The sequence below is a fragment of the Synchiropus splendidus genome, chromosome 1, assembly GCF_027744825.2.
Source record: "Synchiropus splendidus isolate RoL2022-P1 chromosome 1, RoL_Sspl_1.0, whole genome shotgun sequence".
NCBI lineage: Eukaryota > Metazoa > Chordata > Actinopteri > Syngnathiformes > Callionymidae > Synchiropus > Synchiropus splendidus.
Window position 1 is genome coordinate 6740130 of NC_071334.1, and position 18390 is coordinate 6758519.

General features: G+C 45.4%; 2 protein-coding genes and 1 long non-coding RNA gene across 4 annotated transcripts in view; 1 reads left to right on the forward strand and 2 right to left on the reverse strand.

Moving 5' to 3' along the window:
• Positions 1-9216, reverse strand: part of lrrc7 (leucine rich repeat containing 7) — a 105626-nt gene extending 96410 nt beyond the window's left edge. Inside the window, exon 1 of the mRNA XM_053854686.1 lies at positions 8825-9216. The gene's annotated coding sequence lies outside the window, so the exon portion shown is untranslated. The remainder of the gene's footprint in view (positions 1-8824) is intronic.
• On the forward strand, positions 8886-14665 carry LOC128752913 (uncharacterized). The gene is made up of 3 exons (XR_008413717.1): positions 8886-9322; positions 11018-11235; positions 11317-14665. It is a non-coding gene; the product is annotated as an uncharacterized LOC128752913 (long non-coding RNA).
• LOC128752912 (histone-binding protein N1/N2-like) lies at positions 10064-17706 on the reverse strand. Of its 2 annotated transcripts, XM_053854693.1 has the most exons (14): positions 17517-17706; positions 17165-17224; positions 16993-17103; positions 16799-16879; positions 16579-16682; positions 14083-14141; positions 13951-14021; positions 13802-13875; positions 12469-12657; positions 12242-12411; positions 12106-12180; positions 11978-12043; positions 11579-11698; positions 10067-11402 (listed from the first exon to the last, which is right to left on the reverse strand). In XM_053854693.1, the coding sequence occupies exons 1-14, from the start codon at positions 17552-17554 to the stop codon at positions 11364-11366; spliced, it is 1257 nt and encodes a 418-aa protein (XP_053710668.1). In that variant the 5' UTR covers positions 17555-17706; the 3' UTR covers positions 10067-11363. The 2 variants fall into 2 exon arrangements, with proteins under 2 accessions (XP_053710669.1, XP_053710668.1); XM_053854694.1 differs by lacking the exon at positions 11579-11698 and having other exon boundaries at positions 10064-11402.
• Positions 17707-18390: the final 684 nt, after the last annotated feature.

The following is an 18390-nucleotide window of genomic DNA, read 5'->3' on the forward strand; positions in this document are numbered from 1 at the left end:
TAGCCCTTCTAAGTGCCGACACAAGCGCACACCAACAGTTCCCTGTCACTTTCTGTCCACACCTGAAGTCTCTCTGATCAGCACACTGTGGTATTAGAGTGAGAGATGTCAGAGCGGAGGAGCCTTTCCAAACATTCCCATCAAACTCAATGATCATGTCTTTATTGAAGATGAAGAACACAGTGGTTCCTCCATCATTAAAATTCAGAGCGCTGTTGTGGGCACAGTCAGGCTCCGGGGACGGAGCCAGATTCTCTTCAGATCTGCCAAACTCCTCGCCTCCCTGCTCTCCTCTACCCTCATTCTTTTTGTCCATCATTTTGTTTTCATCTCTTGGTCCAGACAAACCTGCTGACCAAAGCAAAGACCAGAACTTGGAGGCCTGAATGGGCTTTGAGTGACAGATCTGGTTCAAGTGGGGAACAGAAATATGGAGATTTTAGTGTTTTTCAGTGCAGTCCAGGAAATTTTAATTCCTTGTGGAGGTTTTGTAGCAATGATAACAAACGTTTGTGAAACCAGTCGTCGAAATTATTTACATTGTTTTATTTATATTTTTTCCCTTAAATTTTCAACTGAAATCACATTTTTATTGAAGTATTTATTCATGTACACTGACCCACCACGTTTTTTTTTCCATATTTTCTTTCAGACCAATTTTTTTTTTGAGTTTGTATCGACAGCCACACTGACACACCAGTGGGAATTGAACATTGTGACTCCAGTGTTACCATTTTTTATTTTTCTTTAAAAAAAAATTTAAAACACTGATAATCTTTTTTGCAAACATTTTTGGACATTTCTATTATTTTCTGAAGTCATTTTCTGTCTTGTTCTCCAACCAAGTATACGTTTTTTGTGTGTTTTTGAGGGTTTTAGTTGAAACAAACCTTCAGATTTTTAAAACATCTCATGGTCTTCAATTTTAATTTATTTCATTTCATATTTATTTCTTTTGCTTGTTTGTTGTTATTTACTTCCTTTACTCATGCAGCATACTTGAAAATACTAGACTAAAAAAATAGCTGAAAATGAACTCAAAAAACAATTACTGGCGTTTAAAAATAATTTTAAAAAATGTGTATTTATTTACGTATTATTTATTTTTCATGAAGCTTTATTTGAGTTGTTGTTTGTTGGAATGAAATTCATGTTTGTGTTTGTGTCCATGTCTCAAGACTGACACACCCGAGCAGGGTTGAATTTGACGTGGCCATCTGGAGTTTCCTTCTTTCTCTTTGAGCGGCTCTCTGATTTTGTGGGTCTCCAGGTGATCTGGAGTGACTCACAGGATGTAGCCATCGATTCTAAAACTCACAGCAGCGCAAAACTCCAGCACCCACTCAGGGCACTGCAGAGACAAAGACAGAAACAGAAATACCAAAGTAGGTTAGTGCAAAGCATTGTGGGATCGCAGGATACCCTCTGGGTTTCTGCAAGATTCCTTCTCCTTCTCGCTGGTTCTCCATCTGACTCTTTCTGTATTTCACCTTTCACGTCGTTCCCCCTCCTGCGCTCCAGTTCTGTCCGCTTCCGTCGTGACCACATGCCAGAAGTATTTTTTTTTTCTTCATTTTACGTTTATTACATTTCTGATTGAGGTGTTTTTTTATTGTATTTATAGTGTTTAGCATTATTTCTTTACATAAACCTCTTTTTCACCTGGTGGTCGATTATGACATTGTTTTTTGAGCAATGTATTCGACTGTGTTTTTTATGTATTTTTCTTTGATTTGAGTTTGTTTTGTTGTGCCGCGTCATTTTTTACAGGAACTTATGTGAAAAAAAATTCAAGTGCAGCTGTTTTTTTTTCCATTATCCAAAAATACTATTTTTATTTTTATTATTATTTCTTTTAATATAAACCTCTTTTTCTGTTTCTGACTTTCCCCTCGTGGTCAATCTGGACATTTTTTTCTGAGAGTTGTTTTTGATACTATTTTTAAAAAAAAAGGTTTTTATTTTTTTATGTTTTCTTGTAATGTAATAGAATTATATCTTATTAACCTTTTTTAAATAGTTTTCTGTCGCATAGCTGACGGGTTTTTATTATTTTTTTCTTTCATCATGATGGTCTGTTTGGTTTCTAAAAATCAAAGTACTTTTGTGTACTTTTTGCCTGTTGCTCTACTTTCCTCAAGTGTCTGTTCTTTGCGCTCTTTGTGGTGTTTCTCGTATTCCTTTCCGTATTTACCTTTGTCTTGGTAGCGGTGAGGTTTTTGTGGCCGGTTGTTTGTCTGATTGTTTGTGTGCAGCAGAGCTTCAACAGTTCTGCGCAGATTTTGATGCAGTTATCGGCGCATGACAGATGATTTGATTTTGGGGCATGATTCGTACGTTCACTGGTTTTCACGAATGCTACACAGATTTCTCAATTATGACTTTGCGGCACGTGACTGTCTCCGTCTACAGAACAGTCTGAATCACTGTCTTGCTTTCACATGTCAGTGGTGACAAAATGTGTATTTGCATTCAATCTTTTGATGGGCTTCTCAACGTCTGCCCCTTCCGCCCCTGCTGCTGCTGGCAGTGTGTGTGTTGAAGGAACTCCTGAACACTACTGCCACCTGCTGTCTGATAGAGCACATTACACAGGACATGACAAAAATATCAAGGTTTCTGTTCCGGTGTCATTCCAGTTCTCAAACTAGATATCACTTCATTTTCTTCCTCACAAGTAGATATTTGAATGCTTCATCCCAAAACGTTATTCTCTCACACGCTGCCTTTTGTAATTCTTTGATGAAATTATGAATATTTTCTGCGAGGTTCTATCCATGAGAACACACACACACACACACAGTGATGGCAACACGGACCGAGCGATCGTACAAAAACTGCAGAGCAAAACAAGGCAGCGCTCGTGTGTCGCCATCCGGCCTCAGCTACACCTGAATAAGCCTGTGTATCGACGTATGCATGACCTTGCCGTGTGAGTGTGTGTGTGTGTGTTTAAGAGTTGTGCGAGCTGAGTGGGCAGCATGACGACCAGCTCAGCAACTCTGCGTTGCCATAGAAACGCACCAAGGCAGCAAAGCTGCAATGTCGGTCGGTACAGCGAGTTATGGGCTTCATACTTGTTGGCTGCTGTCATGTGTCACAGTGTCAAAAGTTCTTAGCAATTGTCGTCATGAGGGTCAGAAGAAGAACCTGGTGGAGCAATAGGTCGATGAGGCTTCATGAAACAGTGTTGCAGGGTGGATGAAACAGTGTCTTCATTTTCAGAGGCCACTAGATGGCGCTCTTTTTTTAAAATTGGGCATTGGTTTATTTTGTGGTTATTCTTATTTAAACCAACCTCACTTTACCAAGCAACTAAAATCCCAGTCAGAACCACCCAAAAAACCAATGGAAATTGGACTACTGTGGGCTGCAGGAGGAGCGGTGAAGTTGAAGGAGTAGAGGACGTATAAAGACAAGTTCGAGTCTTTGGGATCAGTGTAAGTGAGGAGGAGAGTGCAGGCAGGGTGCAACAGGTGGAGACAACTGTCAGGGGTGATCTGTGACACAATGGAAGGGAAGTTCTATAGCAGTGTTTTTCAACCTTTTTCGAGCCACGGCACCCTTGGTTCATTGAAAAAATCCTGAGGCACAGTCCATTAAAATCCTATAGAAAATCCCTATTCATTTGTCAACAACTGTAGCTACTGACAGTCGCTTGTTATTTTGCCAGGATATCTGCAGAAACAAATTGCAGAAAATGTATTTGTTTCAAATATGTCCAGAAAGGGGCGGAAATATGGCAACAAGATATCATGATTTATTTATTTATTCACTTCCTTTAAATAACTGTTTCGATTTTATGCGTGATTTTATTATGGTTTTGAGTTTCTAGACAAATCCTTTGCATTCTTTGCCTGAACTTGCTTCATAAAAACAATATTTTTTTCTCTCTTAACATTTATTTTGTTGTGCCTTTATAAACCACATGGCGAACTTTGACAGTCCATGAGTATCAGTGAAGTTTTGAAGTGAGACGTCAGGTTAGCTCTGTTAGCTCTGCGGTGCAGACAGTCTTTGGCATGGTGGCGGCTCCCACAAGGATCCCTCCCTCCCTCCCTCCCTCCATGGTTCTGTGGTGAAGGTGTGTGGTCCAGTTAGAGGCGCATCAGCTTTAAAAAAAGCAGGAAGTTGCGCATGTGAGCGGCTTCTTGGCTGTGAGTGTGTGGGAAGAGGAGCGCCGCGCACCACAGCAGCGCTGCTTTGACTGAGGGACAGATCAGCGCATCAACACACTGGAGCTCTACAGTAGAGTGAAGAGAAAGAATGGCAGCCAATCCATGTGATCTCCTCACCTTAGTTGCTCCTCAACACCTTCTAACTGTCATGATTTCATGGCATCATATCGCCCACCTCTGTCTCCAGACACATGAGGTGAAACTGGATCATTTTCCCACGGCGCACCTCACACTCTCTCACGGCTCACTAGTGTGCGGCGGCACCCCGGTTAAAAAACGCTGCTCTATAGGACAGTAGTGAGACCTGCCATGTAGATTAGAAAGCAGCATACCAGAGGGACATGTGGAGAAGTTTGGAGACCAAGATAGGGAGGCCAGACTCGGGTGGTCTGGACATCTAGAGAGGATAGTCAGGGCACAAAGGAAGAACAGGAAGGTTCTTCCTGGACACGTGTGGTGGAGACGTTCTTCCAAACATAGTGCGCTCGCATGCTTCCTGGAGTTTATATTCCGCACAAAAAAAATGCGACCTTGAAGTGGGTAGTGTTCCTCTGGTGCTTTATGCCTGACAGTTCATTCTATTGTGTTCGAATGGAAGTAGCCATCCATCCACTTGCTCTCTGCAGCAGCAGCAGTATACCACATGGTGATGAAGGAGGTGGGCCGGGGGAGTATGTCTCCACCTGAACTCCACTTGGATGGCAAATGGTGATGTTGATGTTCGAGGACTAAGGACCCCAGAGAGCTGGCTAATATTTCCCAGGCTTGTCGGACAGCAAATCCATCATGCCAATGGCCTTTCAGTCCCATAGCGTAGCCTCAGCTCGGTCCCTGCAGCACATAAACAGGGGAACTCTGCTACGGTGACTTTGCTCGCACGGATATCGGTGGTCGTCCAAGCCCACTGGCTTTCACCGTGGCAAAGCCCAAACACGCGTTTAGAGGGCTAATGGAGGGGAAGTCTTGCCGATGACTCACTCCACTTTCTTCAAAAACATAACCTGCCATGACAATTTTCCAATGAACGCTTGGTTAGCGTTTAACCAGAGGCACAGGCAACGGGTTGGAAAACAGGCGGGCGGATGATGGAGGACGTGACACACACGCTCCATGAGAGGACCTCCGATACATTAGCATGTGTGTGGGCGGAGGCTGAGTTGTCATGCAGAGAGAACATTTCTGCATATTCATATCAGTCAACGCATACGTGTGCACTCACACACACTGCTTCCGAAGGTGCACACCACTCGGAGGGTGAAACACCTCCAAGAGGGCGAAAGATATAAACAACCTCACTGGGTTGCCCTAAACTGCCCATCAGGCAGCACATGATCTGATGAAAACACCATCAGAGCAGTGAGCCGAGCATACGTGCCAGAACCTTCCTCTGTCGAGGAGATTGTGGACTGCGACTCTGAGCATCATCCGTGGATCTTTGGGGAGGAAAAAAATGCAGGACATTGATCGCTACTGCCGTGGCTCATGCTTGTGCATCAGATATTCTATTCCCTCACTGCTGGTGTGTGAAAGTCCATCTCTCTTCCTCTCATCTTTTTTTGTTCCTCTCCTCCTTCAGTCTGTTACATCTTTGAGTCACCGGGTGATGCAACCAAACGGTAACTGACAGGGATGATCTTCGACGTGCCTCTCCGATCATTTGTTTGCTCTGATGTTTCGCTCTCCAGCCTTTAACACGAGGAACAACTGGGCCACTCGGAGCAAGTGTCACACTTATGGCCACTGGCATCCTATGAAAGCAGATATTTATTTCCTGTTGTCTTGCAAAAAAACAAACTTGGGGCCATGCAATGGTGTCCTTATCACAGCAGAGAGCAACCTTTCCCACTGAAGCTGATTCTCCATTGCTTCTTTCCGTGGCGGTGATATGGCACAGGTGCCCACCAGAGGGCTCCCTGGTGCAGAGGGGAACTGTCTGTGCCTGACGTGGCTCTCAGGTGACCCGACTGGCTTGACTTTATCCTAAACAATGCGCTTTTTGCTCAAAAGAGGAACGACATGGTTTCATTTCTATCAGACTGCGAGAGAGAGAAGTCCAACAGGTCTTCTTGCACAGTTTCTTGTGGATTACGTTTGATATTTTTCCAAAGCTCTACAGACAAACTCACTGAAATATATCTTTTGCAGTAAATGAATCAGATTCACCGGTGATGAGAGAAATACTGTAATATATAAGTTAAAATTATGTCCAATAGACCAGTGATTCTAAACTATAGGGCCGCTAAAAGTTTTTTGTTTTACACCTCTGCGCCGTGAGACGCTCAGTTTTAATCCTTTAGCCTCATATGGTGGCAGTAGTGAGTCACTGAATTGACTTGACAGCTGCAAATCTGTGATAGTTACCAACTATGGAGAAGTTCTTGAAAAGAAACAATGATAAAGAAAGTAATGCTGCTCCCCCCAACAGTAAAAACTGCTCATGAAAGCACCTGTTGAAGCAGCTTTGAAAATTATTTGCAACATTTTATAGCAACGCTTTCATTTAGACTTTACTCATATCTTCTTTGGAGTTTAAGTCAAATATATATCGGTGTATCGGTGATCTGCAGCAAAAACCCTGATGGAGCGTCCCTAATATATCATACATATAAATGCTTATATAGAATGGTCTATAGTTAGATTGAGTCAGTTGGTCTGAAAGCATGACGGCTGCCCGGCCAGATTATCATATCATTTCAGCTGGACTTTGAAACTGGTGTTATACATTTGATAGTTTGACGGCGATGACACATTGGGGCTGACGCTCTGTCATCCTCTGATCTTCCAGGCCACCATGTTTAATTGAAACATCCAGCCCTGGTCAGAAAAACACTCCGCAGGCCATCAGACTCTGTGAGGAGTCCCTTCACTGTGGGGCTGCCGGTGAACAAGGACCGCTCACTTGTGAAGCGGGGGGGCTCAGATCCGCCCCCCACACTCCTCACCCGGACTCTCCCTGCCCTGCCATCCTCAAGTACAGTCCAATGAAGCAGAAACAAATGTGGATGCGATTCGATTCTGCAGTGGACAAGCTGCGAAGATGCAATGATTCCTCCCACGCAGCAGAGAGAGGCTCCAGAGACCTAAACACCTCCGAATGATCGGTGGAATATCTCGCACAACCTGCAGAAACCTTCTCAGCAGACAGGTGTTTGTTACTGCGAGTGGTATCATGGTCCAAAATAACACATTGACAGCCATGACTTGTATATAGCACGGACAATCGACTTGTTCTCTTAAAACCTCGGCATTAAATGTAATTTCAACAATATTTCTGCACTCATTATTGTGGCTATAAACCCCTATAACAACAATTTTCCTTGTTTAAATCCATATATTATTCTCACCACTAACCACTGTTCACAAGGATGGAGCTGCATGTGACACTGAGAATGACAGAATTATATTAATGTCTCATTAGACTGTGTTTTAATGAAGGTTTAGGGGCCAGATTCCCTCCTCATGTTCACCTGGGGTAACACTGAGGTGTTTCCCGGTCTACTGAAAGACAACAGTGATGGGGAGATGATTTTCAGAGGCCACTAGATGGCGCTCGATGATTTGAGGTTTTGTTGAACAATTCACAGCAGACAGCGCCATCTGGCGGCCTCTGAAAATCAGGAGACTGTTTCATGAAACAGTCTCCAGGATAGTGAGAGTCACTTCTCATTTCTTTTATCTGATTTTTCTTCCAAGCTCATGGCTTCAGGTCAGAGTAGAAGTCGACCGCTTGGTCTTTTGGCTCAGCTCTTTGGTCACCACAACCGACTGATACAGAGTGACAGAAGGACATCTGTTGACCGCCATTCCCTCACTCGTAAACAAGACCCCTCTTCTTGGACTCTCTTTGCAAACTAGACAATAAGTCCACGACCCACATATTCTCCTGCATCTGGTGATGGAAGAGTCGAGCTTCAGGTGTGATGGTGTAACTTCCACTGACCTGGACAGAAATCGTGAGTGTGGTTTCAAGACTTCCTGCCTCTCATGGCGTGAACTCCAGTGGAGAGATGCTAAAATCCTGCAGCAGCTTATGAATCCTTAACTAGACCCCTCAGATATATATTTCATAGAGGTCCACAGTTCAAGTCTGAGCATCTGGTTGCCACCAAGCCAAGGCTCAAACCAAAACCAGCCAGGAAAGAAACTTGACTGAAGTTTGATTTTGCTCAAGTCTCCTCAGGTGGTTCCTCTGCGATGTCAGTCAAGAACCAAGCCTCATGTTCCAAGGAAAACGAATCATCTGCGCGTGAATTCTTCCTGCGCTGAGCCCTGACACCGGAATATAGATAAAGTCTTATATAATTGATACTCCTGCGCCTATGCAGATAAAGACCAGGCTGGAAATCCTGGCCCGGTTCTGACTGAAGCCCTGAGGTCCTTCAGATACTGAATCATTCAGTGTTGCTCCCGGCTTGTCTCCAGAAGCCCTCAGAAGAGTGAAAAAGCAGTGGGGTTTTTTTTGTGCTAGGAACGTTCTCTGCCACGCAGCATGCAGACAATCTTCTCCTCATCTCATCTCACCCACACATGGGCTGCGGTGCAGTCACAGCGGAGAGAGACCGGCTGTTTCTGCCGCCAGCGGCGACCCGAACAGGTGACCAGCGCCGACACCAACATGACAAAAGTGTCGAGAGAACATTCCTTACCGGTGGATCCACCTTCAGTTCGGGGCGCCTCTTCTTGCTCCGGCTTCAGCCGGCTTCTTCCATCTCGTCCCCGCCGGCGAGGAGAAAGCAGGACTTCAGATGATCAGCATTCCTCCAGCTCCGGTGATTCCTCCAGATCGCTCTCCAGAGGAGCATCGGCGATGCACGGCTCCACTGCAGGAGGCTGCACGTCAATCACACAGGTAACCTAGGGAACCGCTGGGCCCGCCCGCCTTGCCATCGCTGATTGGCCCGCAGTCGGAGGACCAGAAGTGGCGAGTCCGCACGGCTCCACAGATGGATGCTGAAAGCTGCGCCGGGATCATGTGGAGAGACGAACAAACAGGAGCGGATTGCAGTACTTGTGAATTCTCTTTCTCGCTTCCTGCTCCCTCTCTCTCTGTCTCCTCATGACTTCAGAGCCTTTACTTCACAGTTGCCTAGCAACCGACAGGCATGGGTGATGCGTGGAGAGGGAGGATGCTCGCAGGACAGTGGGTGAGTAAGAGGAGTCAAGTTTGGGGGCTCAGACTCAGATGAGAACCTTCATGGATTACTGGCTTCAGTCAGTAGTTCCACAGGTTTGTTCCTGCGACTGAGGCCAGTTTTTCATCTGAGAAAGAGGAGCGGAGCGAACCACTTGGATCCAAACATTCGGCCGCAAATCTGCTATGACACATTTACCACCACGGTTTTTGAATCTCAAAGTGTTTTTATCGACGGTGTTTCTGCCCCACACTGGAAGTGGTTGAAAGGGTGGTGACATTGGTGTTCGATGTATGACTTCTTCAAAAGAATCTACTGTTAGCAGTGAAACCAACTGGTATCCAAACTCTAAAAACACTGTCTGAAACCATGAGGGTGACAGTCAGCTGTTGTAAACCTCCAGTAACCGTTGCTAATCGATGGTTTAGTACCAGAAAAGCTGTAAAATGTGTCATAAAAATACAGTAAAACAGGTGCATCTACTTACTGTTTCCACTTGTGGGCGCCATCTAGCTATAGCATAGCATTTAGCTTGATAGCTTAGCATGCTAATGGACCCTCAGTGTGTTGCATTCTGTTTCATAACAATAATATAATACTTGGCATAAATATAGTCATCTATTAGCCGATAAGGGCATAAATACACACAAAAATAAGAATATAGATGAGGAAATGCATATATCATCATTCAAAATTCTGAAATTCAAAAGTCAAAAGGCATGTTTAATAAGATGTTTAATATTAAAGTCGTACACAGACAAACCTGTTTCTTAAGTTCAGTATTCAATAATTCAAGATCAGAGAGGAGAAGACAGGAAGATCTCATGCTGATCCCACAAGTTTTGTTTATTTCCAAAGCTGAAAGCATTTTAAAAAATAATCATGTTTATATCACAGGGCAACAATGCAACAGCAGCTCTCAGTATCTCTCTGCTAAACAGAATGAACTGGACAAGAAGGTTGTAAAATAATCTCTGTTAACTTTATTTACTTTTAATGTTTTGATTCAATAAGTGCATATGTTTTACACATTTCTTGGGAGCAAAAACTTGCAAACTTAGTAAACATAATGTAACTTCTTAGGAAGACAAGATGACTTTTGAAATGCCACCTTGACTTCATAACCTGCTGATTTTGTGTTATAAGATCCAGTTGTTTGCCGTAAATTCAGTCATGATTTTAAATGTGTAATTGCTGTGTCTAAAAGATTTAAATTTAAGTCACTGAGTGTTAAGTCCAAGCTATGTTGTGCTAAAAGCAAATCTATTTCTTCTCCCAACCAAAACACACTGCACCAGGATGCGGTTACCATAGCGACCATCGTAACGTCGATGGCATCAGTTCTCTAAAATCACAATTCCAAATTGCAGAATTGTAAGTGGATGGAGGTGAAGGACATTCTCGCACAAGTGTCTCCTAGTGTCTTTGATGTGTGGTGTGTAAATAGAATGCTTGTCAACATATGAAAACCCCATGTAAACAGATTGAGCATCCACACTGACATGATGCTGAGAGCTTGTTGACCAGTCAGAGAATCAAATGGAGACAAATGTTTTATTTAAAAAAGAAAATGATCTAGAGAAACAAATAGTTCCCGTTTTCCCTTTCACATATAAAACTGACTTCAATACCTTTAACTTCTTGTATGAGCAAACCAACCTTCGGTGGAGCCATTTCAAATACAATTTGTTTGACTTCTAACTGCAGAGGGTCAAAAGACTTCAAGGACTGAATCCAGCTGGAGGTGACTCCAGGTTTGCAGAGGCCCTTTCAGTGTGTAGTGTCCATATTGCCTCATGCTAGTCGCCCCCTAATGTTTACAACTGGAAGACTAAAACATGAAATCTGGAAGACTCAGTGCTGAGACCGTGCACCCAGCACCTCCCCACACATGACCTGAATCACCACATCCGAGCCAGACAAGCGTACGTATGCAAATTCTTTATTACTACAAGTATACAAAACTTGACGAACAAATCTGAAAATGGACTTATTTACAAAATTAGGGACGAGGCATGCGGTGCTGGTCTGTGGATCTCCAAGGTGGCGACGATCACGCCGAAGACTGGACTGAAGCCGACTGGGTCGCAGGCTGGACAGAAACAAGGTCAAAGGTCAGTTGCACAGCCAGACTGCAAGCAGCATCCAGGGTTGGAATTGTTCTTCCAAAAACGTGAAGTCTCATTTGGCTCCGGAGAAGTACATGGAAAAACCTGGACTGGATTGGATGGGTGGGCACCTATGTAAAGACAAAAGCCTAACACTCGCCTCCTGTGATTTTTGCTCCTCAACTCCATTGCGGGCACTAGTGTCCTCACTCCCATTAACTTCCTGTTTGGACTGTTTAGCATCAGCGTCCTTTACTGGGCTCTCCTCCTCTGGTTTCCTCTGTGTAGAGACAAGACAGGGGGTGGGTGCACTACACTGAGCTAGAGACCAACGGCAGACAGCATGCCACACCAACATGCCACCACAACAGCCAAGCAGCAACACGCAGCTGAGAGAACAACAGTCCGTCCCTGCTTTCAAGCAACTCCTCCTCAGCCAACACTAGTCTGACAGGCTCCGTTTCATTAGTTCCAACACATGACCAACCAGACGTCTTGGTATAGGACAAGTGTCGGCGTGAGGAGCATCATGAAGCAGGCATCGAGTGCCTTGCCTCACCTTTTTCCTGACCAGATGCGAGATGTTGGAGACTTGCGAGGAGCCATCTGTCGACTTGACAGGCATCTGAGGAAAGGGAATGTTTCTGTGAGCACCGGCAAACTTCCAGCTCATTCTGACATCCTCACCTGACTGACTGTGGTGAAGGCCGATGAAGGTCCCCCGTTCTCACTGAAGGATGAGGACGACGTGGAGGCTCCACCCTGAACAACATGCAAGTGAGCTGGGGCCATGTGGCTGAGTGAGGGGCCTGGGCTGACTCACCAGCGTCTGCTTGATGGCCTGAGAGGCAGCGAGGGACGTTCTCTGGCTCTCCTTGGCGTCCTCGATTTTCTCCTTGATGTCAGGCAGAAGCTGCTTCAGCTCCTCCATCTCCTTCACGTCGTCTTCTGAAGCGCCAGCAGCAGCGGAGTTGATGGCCTCCTGCAACATGGCTGCACAGAAGGAGAGCGTGAATCCAGGGTGAGGGAACCTCACGGAAAGCCTCTTACCCAGCCGCTCCTCGATGACCTTCACCGAGCTGTTGAAATGCTCGATGGCCTGGCTGTACTGGTCTATGTAGCAGAGCGTGGAGGCCACATGGTAGTGGGTCTCCGCCAGCAGCCGACTATGAGGAGGCAGGTGCTTCTGCTGCAGGGTGAGACACTCCTGGAAGTCTTCTAGCGCCTGAGCGTAGTTGTCTGAAGAGGTCAGAATGAAGTGAGAACTGAAAGCACAACAGGGCTCCTGGGAGCAAACACCAGACCACGCAAACCAGAGGGGCCACTATCGAGGTCAGAAGCTCATTTGAGTGAACTTTAGTTCCTCAACTGATATAGAGGGCAACATTGGACTACATTGCTACAAACTCTTTCTGCAGATTGTTCCTGACATGAGCCTGGCTGCTGTGTGAGGAAACCCTTCTATAATATGGAGTGCAATGGCCAATGTTTTGCCTCTCTATTCACAACCTCATGCTGGGCCTGGGCAATAAATAGCAAGTCAGTTTATGGACTTCATACAGGGCATAAACAAGTTGTTCCTTGAACATCTTTGAGCTGCTTAAGAAAACATTCAGAATTTTGCTTGAAGAGATCAAGACACAGTTCCGGCCTGAGGACTGAACAACTGCAGCGCACACCTCACTGTCTGGATAGTGGAAAGCTTGCACTGCGGTGTGAGCTACTTTGAATCCTGAGAACCAGAAACAAGGGAGGTGGTTTGATGCATCAACCACGTCAACCAGGTGCAGACATCCATGCCGTGTTCTGAGACAGGGCTAGTTTGATTTGCTAAAAGCATGAATGACCATTTACAAGTGAAAACAATGGTATGGTGCAGCCAATAGAGCCATATGTGGTGTCACAAATACAGCAGCATATCCAACTATTAAATTGTATTGCCATTTTGACGCCCAGGTTGGTTTAGGGCTCAAACTAGCAATGACTGAGTCCAAGTAACTACTGTCAATAGTACAGTCAGACAGTACGAGAGTCACTGTACATGCATCCCAAACAAGAGTCCTCCAGACACTGGAGTCACACTGTCAACTCAAGTCTACATATTCAAGTGGGGTTGATGCCTCTGGAATGAGCTGCGGCGAAAATGACTGGTGGTTGCACCGGGCAAGGACAGAGGACGGCGGGCAAAACCAGACGCTATTGGAGGCGGTTCTGTTGTTGTGGAAAAAAAAGTAATGGAAGCGTTCGTGTTTTGTTTCTTTAAATATTGAAAAAAATTAAAAAAAAAAAAAAAACAATGAAGATTGGCGTCACTAAACCAATAAAAGGACAACCATCCTGAAGGCTGTACTACACTAGCCACAACACTTGTGTGCAGTCGTACCTGATTCAATACTGACTTGACCGAGGATCAGATAAGCTTGTGCTGCCATCAGCTGGTCGTCTTTGTTCTCCTTCCTGTGGGGATAAGGTCAACAGTCAACGAGGGCAGGGAGCAGAGAAAGCCTGTTCACGGTGGCGACTCCTCTTCACCTCTTGTAGATGACTTTAGCCAGCTCCAACATCTCCCACGCCAACTGCAGGTTTCCAACTTCATCCTCCTCCTACCATGAGACAGGACGGTCAAAGATGTTTGAGAGCTCCAGATCACTCCAGGTCACTCACCTTTTCACCATTCTCCTCTCCTCCTTCCTCATCGCTCTCGTCATCGTCATCAACATCATCTAAAGAAAAAGTTTGGATCACTTCAGGGGCCATACTTTAAAAGGGCACGACAGCAAGCTCATATTTGCACCCCTCCAGGAGACACCAGTGACCTGAACCCAGTTCCACCACATGACCAGTGCTGATGTGAAGGAGATAAACTGCCTGCCCTCTGGCTGTGCCTCTCCGTCTTCCTCCTCAGGCTTCTCCACATTCTGCTTTGGCTCGTCCTTCCCAGGAGACACAGAAGGACTTTCTGCTGTTCCGTTCACCGCCACTGGACTCTTGTCGACCCCGTTTACTTTCACCCCAGGGGTGGGACTCCCGTGGCCGTTCATCGCAGCGTGTCCATTCAGCTGGGGTTTGACCGGGGACTTCTCCACACCATTTTCATTCTTCACCGTGACGCCGCCCTCTACAGGAGCCTCCTGAGACTTCTCGGCCATCGCCTCATACACCTGCTTACGGAGCTCTTCCCGAGCTTGCTCTGCCAGAGCGGCATGAGGCGGAGTCACATAGACACAATGGGTTACATTGTTGTCACCACGACATCAGCACAGTTTCAACAGAATCATGACAAGCAGTCATCAGTGACCCTGTGAGGATGATCTTTTTCCTTCTTCTCCCTTCAGTGGTGGCCACAGCGGATCCTCCTCCTCCATCTCACCCTGTCCTCTGCTTCCTCTTCTCTCAAACCTGCAAACCTCATGTCCTCCTTCACCACCTCCATCAATCTCCTCTTTGACCTTCCTCTCCACCTTCTGCCTGGCAGTTCCAACCTCAACATCTTCATCTACCAATGTACTGGCTCTCTCTCTCCTCTGTACATGTCCAAACCATCTCCATCTAGCCTCTCTGACTTGGTCTCCTAAACACCTGAGCACATGTGCTGTCCCTCTGATCCTATCATCATCCTGCTCACTCCCAGAGAGAAGCTCAGCATCTTCATCTCTGCTACCTCCAGCTCTGCCTCCTGTCTTTTCCTCAGTGCCACTGTTTCCAAACCATCCAACATTGCTGGCCTCACCACCCTTTTGGACACTTTCCCTTTCATCCTTGCCGACAGCCTTTGGTCACACATCACACCTGGCACTTTTCTCCAATGATTCCATCCTGCCTGCACCCGCTTCTTCACCTCTTTCTCACACTCTCCCTGGACAGTTGAGCCTCAGTACTTCAACCTCCCACCTTCTTTATCTCTGCATTCTTTAACAGTCATTTGTCTGATCCACATCTTTTACTTTACATATTTTAGTTTTTATGTCAGATGCCCTTCCTGACACAACCCTCTGCATTTATCCGGACTTGGGACCGGCGTAAGTGGTAACTGCCCCCCAGCTCAAGAATTGACTTCAATGATAAACCCCCCACCCGCCAACAGCTGTATCAGTGTGAACTATCCGACTCTGAACAGAGTGAACCCTCTTGCTAGCAGTTCAGACTCAGCAAGTGAGTGCAAGACTCATGAAGAGCGAGAACAGTGGACACAACAACCTGAACAGATATATTCACAGGGCTTCTGTGAATGACCGTCCTGCACCACCACAGCTTTAAGATAATAAACATTACCAACTGCATTAGAAAGGGTGTACCTGCAGGACTACCACATACATTTGTGATTTTTTGGCCAATATCATTTATCATGGCAGGGCTAGCCCTGATGGTCCACATATAGGACATTTAACTAGCTAGCTACGCAGGACTCATGGGTGGGAACTATGGTACACCATGCAATTATTGATATGCTAGTGCCAAGCATTAACATTTTAATTGGCAAAAAAAGGCACTTCAAACCAAGCAGTACAAGAGACAAGGTATAGATCTTCCCAGATCTACACTGAGAACAATGAAATGTTAGTTTGTGACTCAGAAAAAGGGATTATACTTTCATTTTATGTTCAGCGTTTCCACAATTAACTCCAAATCGGACAATATTGAATTCATAACCATGTAGCATTCAACATAGGTTTCTTGGTACAGTTTACATATCGGTTATTCTGTTTTGCACTTTTCTTTCTTTGCATTCATTGATATTAATTTATCTGGAAACCAAGCAACAACATCTTGTTGCCAAGGTCTCACTACTGTGTTTTCTTTGTGCAAGGACAATTAAAGGAAGTCCAAGTCTATGTACCATAAGGTACCCTGTGATTCCCAGCCACAAGGTCAACCGCCAGGCTAGTTTTACCCAGCATGAACAAGTCCAAAAGCTGAAGGCACAGAGACATGCTAGTCAGGAGGTAACAGCAGGAGAGACTAAACATTCACACCAAGCATGATGTCACAGCCACAAACTCAAGGCAGCGAGAGATGAATTTATCTGAAGTTTGTCTCTACTGCTGACCCATACACACGCACCTCACTGGAGACTGAACTTAAAGTACACAAAACAGGCAGAGAAACCGGCGGAATAAATAGGTTTTGACAACAAATTGAGAAGTATTTAAGCATAGTCACCGTCAAGGTTGTCGGCACTCTCTATGTTGGGGGTGCTGGGCTGCGGCTCTTCCTCCGACTCCGGGACTCCCTCCAGGGCATTACCCAGGACTGAGTTTTCCATCCTACACACGAGGGTTACAGAAAGATGATCCCTCGTTCAAAACACCATACGTCCCCTCTTTGTTCAACAATACGCAGCAAATCACCACACATGATCCAGGATCCAATTGTGACTCACCTGGCAAGTTCTAGAAGAGACTTCCCACACAAGAACAAGGCCTCACCGCACTCATCTGCAGTGTCGCCGTACCTTGCAGCCCTGAAAAGGAACATCAGTCACACTTAAAAAAAAAAAATGCACCGTGTGCATAGCCTTCTTTCCTTCACTGTCTGTGAAAAAACTTTTTTTACACGGGCACAAAGTGAACTCACAACATGCTGCAGGCCTCCTGAAACACGCCAACAGCGGAGACGACGTCTCCCATCACTAGATGTTTATTCCCAGTGCCGAGCAGCTTCTTCGCCTCCTCCATGACGTCAGCGCTGGAAAGGGAACGCCACACTAATGTCCATTCATCACGCGCACCTGAGTTCCAACACTCACCTGTCCGCTGCAGCGGCGGCGGCAGACGAGGAGGCGGAGGAGCACGGCTTTTCGTCCACGCTGCGGTTGTAAACACAAGAAGCGTCAAGACTCGCGTTTGGCCTGGTTACATTAACGAGGTCGCCAATGGCTGTTAGCCAATTAGCCTGCAGCTAAGCGTGTTCTCGACACATCTGGAGCGAGTGCAGTCGCGCGCTGGGCTGCGGTGACTCGAGCGTGTCGGTTCAGGAAGCAGAACAGAAGCGAGTGGAAGTGCAAGCTGCTCAATATTCCAAGGTAGCCGACGATACATGTCACCGCTTGCTAACTAGCCGCGCCGTGCGCGTGCTCACGTCTCGCCAGGGCACGTTACCTGGCAGCGCTGGACGCGGCGGACGTTTCCTCCGGCATGTTGGACACACGACAAGACAAGACCCGAGTGCAGCCTGGACCACGGGGGAGCAGAGAAGGGAACCGTGTTTGTCTTTGTTGGCGCGCTTAAATACGGAAAAGCAGCCGTTCTATTTCCGCTCAAGTTGGAACGCGGGAGATCGCTCTTAAAGGAGCCGTGACCGACTGGTGCGTTCAGGGACGAGCAGGAAAACGCACTTCGATGGGAAGAGCAACTTCCTGGCAACAGGGGATGTTTTAATAAAACAATTAACCCCCTTGACGCGACTTTTTTCTCTAAATATTAACTTAAATTGAATGTTACAATTGAATGTTACAAATGTTACACTAAAGAAAAAAAATTGAAAAGACTTGAGGTGATCATTTTCTAAATATGAAAACACATTCAAGCTTCTTAGTATCGCTTATTTAGAATGTGTAATTTTGTAGATAGGTGGTGTGTTTTCGTATTTCTTATTGAAAGGCTTCATCCATTCTAGTCGTTTTGCAGAGCAATATAACCATATCAAGTTGTAAATTCATGTTTGCCATTACTTTTTCTGAAAATATGAATCAATATCGCAATGACAAGTAATGACCAGTAGATGGAGACATTGGTGTCTTCACCAAAATGTGCTGAAAAGTTCGGCATTTGGAAATAAATAATAATAAACAAATAAAGAGAAAAGTACTGCGAGCATGAATATTAATAAAAAATATTTTCTATTCTAATGTTTGACGCAAATATATTAATTTTATCTAGCCCCTTATAAAACTTTTATCAAGTTTCATCAATAAATAACGACCCGCAAATATTAAATACTGACGAATGTTTTCATCATTAAAGGCAAAGTGAG